Source organism: Propithecus coquereli, unplaced genomic scaffold, assembly GCF_000956105.1.
Source record: "Propithecus coquereli isolate 6110/MARCELLA unplaced genomic scaffold, Pcoq_1.0 Scaffold59, whole genome shotgun sequence".
In the NCBI taxonomy this organism is placed as follows: Eukaryota; Metazoa; Chordata; class Mammalia; order Primates; family Indriidae; genus Propithecus; species Propithecus coquereli.
The window spans coordinates 2,110,406-2,115,162 of NW_012151840.1; the positions used below are offsets into that span (position 1 = coordinate 2,110,406).

At 51.3% G+C, this 4,757-nt stretch overlaps 1 protein-coding gene across 1 annotated transcript; it reads right to left on the minus strand.

Annotated features, from left to right (window-relative positions):
* Nucleotides 1-370: 370 nt before the first annotated feature.
* Nucleotides 371-1,593, minus strand: RXFP4 (relaxin/insulin-like family peptide receptor 4). The gene has a single exon (XM_012658799.1). It carries the CDS (start codon nucleotides 1,576-1,578, stop codon nucleotides 454-456), a length of 1,125 nt encoding a protein of 374 aa, XP_012514253.1. The 5' UTR covers nucleotides 1,579-1,593; the 3' UTR covers nucleotides 371-453.
* Between the last annotated feature and the right edge of the window lie 3,164 nt (nucleotides 1,594-4,757).

The following is a 4,757-nucleotide window of genomic DNA, read 5'->3' on the forward strand; positions in this document are numbered from 1 at the left end:
TGGTACAAGGACACAGGAAACCCTATTTTAGGTGAACGTGGAGGGATAGAGAGGACAGACAGAAAGAGATGGGCACTGACCTCTGATCCAACAGCCTGGAATCCTTAGGAAAAATCTCCTGGGAATTCTTACAGAAAGCAGAAATGGGGCAACAAATCCTTTTGTTCCACACTGAACTGGAGGTGGTGCTGGGATAAAAGGTCAAGACAATTTGTGGATAATCCAGAGGTTTATTCTCAGAGCCTCCTCTTTCCCACTTCCAAATAGAGACTTAAGCTTTGTCACACCCAGTCCTGATCCGGCCCCCGCCTCCCCCACACCCAGAGTTGGGGATCAGAGATCAGACTTTTCCCTGAGGGTGCTGCAGCCTGGCAGAGAGGGCAGCTTCTCCCTGGGGTGCAAGGATCCTATACCTTCGAGATCTCAGAAAGGAGAGTGTTCAGCTTGCACCCTTCACCCGGGTGTTCCTTTGTCCAGGTTGGTAAGCATGGTAGATGGGCCCCTCTCTGGGAGGGTGTTCACTACCCACGGTCTTCCTACCTCCTTTAGGGCCACCTGTTCCACCCAGCCTCGGCCCTGGGGCCACAGCCTCGATCGCAGGTCCCGGAAGGTGTCTGCCAAAGCCCGCCTGGGCTCCCGCCTTAGGAGACAGTACAGCACAGGGTTGAGGCAGCTGTTGCTGTGTGCCAGGCAAGTAGTGACAGGGAAGACGTAAGTATGGATGGTGTAGAAAGTGCTGTCCCAGGGCACCAGGTCAAACTTCACCAGGATACCCCAGAGAGTGACCACATGGTTGGGGAACCAGCAGAGGAAGAAGGAGGCCACTAGGATGCGGACAGAGCGGGCCACGACCCTGCTGTCCTGCCGTCGCCGTTGCCGCCGCCGCAGGAAGGCCAACAGCAGCAGGTAGCTGGTGGTGGTGACGCCCAAGGGCACCACAAAGGCCAGCACCACCCTTTGTAGCTGGTAGGCCCCCAGCCAATACCTGCTGGGGAAACGCAGCAGGCAGAGGCGCACACCCCACACCTCACCTTCAGCCCCAAAAACGGCTGTGGGCACCGTCACCAGGGCAGCCGCTACCCACACTGCCAGGGTGGCCACGCGGGCCCAGAAGAGCGAGAGGTGGGTGCCTGGCCCTGCAGCCATGGCCACCACCCAGTAGCGAGCAACACTCAGAGCCGTGATGAGGAAGATGCTAGCGTAGATGTTGAGGACAGTGGCCGTCAGGACCATCTTGCAGAGGGCACCTCCAAAGGGCCAGTGGAAGTCCAGTGCCGACTCGGCTGCCCAGAAGGGGAGAGTGAGTGCCAGCCCTAGATCCGCCAGAGCCAGGTTGAAGACAAAGGTGTCTGAAGGTGGGCCAGGGGCTCGTCGAGCACAGTTACCCAGTACCCACAGAACGGCCAAATTTCCTAGCAAGCCGATGGCCCCCACAAGCCCATAGGCCAGGGCAACCATGACCCTCAGAGCTAGGAATTCAGCAGGCATAGCAGCATCATCAGCGCTCAGCACGCTGCCTCCAGAGGTGTTGACCCAGAAGAACGTGGGTGGAAAGGCAGAGGTATTGGGTGTGGGCATCGCAGGGCATCAGAGGTTGGTGCTGAGCAGAGAGGTCCACAGGTACCTGCCAGACTGGCAGAGGCCACTGCAGGCTGTCAGTGGGAGGCTCTAGGTCTGAGTGTTTGTTTATGGCTGGCTGCCAGGAGCTCTAGCCCACGCCCACATCTCAGAGGGAGGGGTGTGGATGGGACAACCCACCCCTTCCTTGGTCCAGCTTCGTGGTGGGTGGGGCAGGGCAAGGAAGAGCCCCAACTGGGATGAGACAGAGAGAGAGAGTGTGTGTGTGTGAGAGAGAGAAGGGCTCTATACTGGCACAGAAGGAGGGGAGAAGGGGGAGTTATCCCACTGTGGAGGGCGGCCCCAACCCTCTACCCCAGGGAGGAAGCTAGGAATTCCCTGCCCAGGGATGACAGGAAAGAGACGACGGCCTCCTCTGTTCCTAACTGTGCAGAGCCCCACATACACACCCCTTCTCTGCAGAAAGTGCTTCCTTGAGGCCCAGGGGAAGGGGGCTGGGAGGGGGCGAGGCGGGGAATCAGAATGGGTGTCAGAGAGGAAAGAGCTGAGACTCTGGAGTCTCAGGCCTGCTACTCACCAGCTGTGTGCCTGGGTAAGCTACTTCACTCCCCTGAGCCTGTCTCCTTGCATAAAATTTTCAGATAAAAGTCTCTGCTTCACAGAATTGGTGATACATGTGAAACAGCTCTTTGTATGTATTTGCATGAATGATGATTATTTCAAAGGAGATGTCTGGGGTGTTCGTGGTGGAAGGGAGCAGGACACTGAGCAGTTATTATCATGCTCAGGGAACAGGGCCAATTAAAACAGGTTGGAATTCATCTTGGCAGCAAGTGACTTTGAGGCTAAGAGCAGGGAGGGAAAGGAGAGAGGAAGTCACAGCTTCTTGTTCCCTCCCCACTGGGAATGCTGAGCCTGTGAGGACTTGAGTGGACCTGGGCATGCCTCAGTTCTGTCCCTGTAGTCTTGCTAACCTCTGTCACCCCCGCTGCCCTTTCACCTTTCCTGCTCCAATCTGTGGAGCCAGAGCTCAACAGTACGCTGACTCTGCTTTCGTCCCCAAACCCCCTTTTAGAGCTATGAGTCCAGGATATGCCCTCTCCACCCCTCATCCTCCTGATCTCCACATGAGCTCCGTCCTAACTGAAAAAAAAATGCCTCATTGGGTCCTTCGCTTTCATTCCCTCCATCTCTACCTACTGCAGAAGCTGCAATGGGGAAAAAGAGAAGGCAGAAGGTGGGTAGGCAAAAGAGTGAGGCTTTTTCAAGGATTCCAACATATTGAAAGCCTTTTTGCCCTCTGCTGGCTAATTATGATAATGTTTGATGTTAAGTTCCCTTGGAGCGCTGGGGGAGGAGAGGAGCCCTTCAGGACAGTAAATCAGCAGTGGGCTTGATGAACCCATAGGGGAAACCTAGGCGGTGAGAGAGATCCAGGCGGGGTTCCAGGATGTGTGGGCTTTGGAGACAGGGATGAGCCTGACGAGGGTGGCAGAGGGGAGTGTGCAGCCGAGGTCAGGTGAGCCCCATGGCCTGCCTCCTGGCCTCACGGGCTGTTCCTGTGACTTTGTGCAGTCACTGTATCTCTCAGATCCATGTCTACTCTTCTGCCCACCCAGAACCACCTTGCCAATCTGATAGTTAAGATAACTGTTTAATGTGTTGGACCAATTTTCTCTTGGCTTGGAGAAAAGAGGCTAGGTCAGAATTCCAGGATTCTGCTATCCATTTAAAACATCTGGTCCTCTGATCATTTCTTTATTTACCTTTATTCATTTCTAGGCTAAAGCCTTCCCAGGATGGGGAACCTGTGGCCTTGGGGCCACATGTGTGGCCTTCTGGATCCTTGAGTGCAGCCTTTTGACTGGATCCAAATTTTGCAGAACAAATCCTTTTAATGTCTGGCCATGTCTAAGAACTTCATTTTTCTAGCATTTTGTTCATTTGTTCACTTATTTATTCATTCATTCTCTAATTGCAACATTTCCTGAATCCTTACTATGTGCCAGGCACTGTGCTAGATGCTGGGGAGACCAAAAAAATATATATATATATGGTTGCTCTCCTTATGGAGAATAAACTTTTTGAGATGGAGGTGATCTTTAAGATCATCTAGTTCAACTTGTCACTTTATAGAGAATGAAAGCAACTTGCCCAAGGCCACCAGGGAAGTGATGGCCGAGTCAGGATTGGAGATAAAATTCTCTGGCCTCCTGGGAGTCTTTCCCACTACATCATGAAACTCTTTAGGCATTTCTTTCTACTCGTTATCCTTTCTCCCTTCCTGAGTGCCAGAAGTGCCAGTGCCTGCCCTTGGATCTCGCTATGTTGCCCAGGCTGGTCTCAAACTCCTGAACTCAAGCCATCTTCCTGCCTCAGCCTCCTAGAGTGCTAGGATGACATGCATGAACCACCACACCCAGACAAAGGGAAGGGAGCTTTGCATTTGAAATCGTAGTGCAGGGGACAGAGACTAGACCCTTGAAGGGCGTATACATGGCAAGAGTAGGAAGCTTGCCCCTAATCCAAATCCCTAATCTCACATTAACCCAATCAGCCACTATCTCTATTCTTTCCTATGTCTGCCAAGATTTACTGGAGAAAATTCTCCAGTTGGTAAGGGGTATAGGCAGCTCCAATGCTCAGGAACAAGTTCTGAATCGATCTCTCTCTCAATAAACTATGGGTTTGTTTTTATTTTCAGAGTATTACGGGAGTACAAACGTTTTGATTACATAAAGTGCTTTTGTACAGTTTGAGTCAAAGTTATAAGTGTGCTCATCACCCAGATAGTGTGTATTGTGCCTGTTAGGTGTGAATGTACTCATCCCCTCCTCCCTCTTCCCATCTGCTTGATTTCCAATGAGTTTTATTTCCATATGTGCACGTAAGTGTTGTTCAATTAGTTCCAATTTCATGGTGAGTACATGTGGTGTTTTTCCATTCTTGTGATACTTCACTTAGAAGAATGGTCTCCAGTTCTATCCAGGTTAATACAAAAGGTATTAGTTCACCATTTTTTTATGGTTGAGTAGTACTTCGTGGTATACATATACCACATTTCATTAATCCATTCATGATTGATGGGCACTTGGGTTGTTTCCACATCTTTACAATTATGAATTGTGCTGCTATGAACATTTGGGCGTGGGTGTCTTTTTTATAAAATGTCTTTTTTT

Bases quoted from the DNA above. Each gene is read 5' to 3' on its own strand.
- RXFP4 (XM_012658799.1), bottom strand. From the start codon at position 1,578: ATGCCCACACCCAATACCTCTGCCTTTCCACCCACGTTCTTCTGGGTC.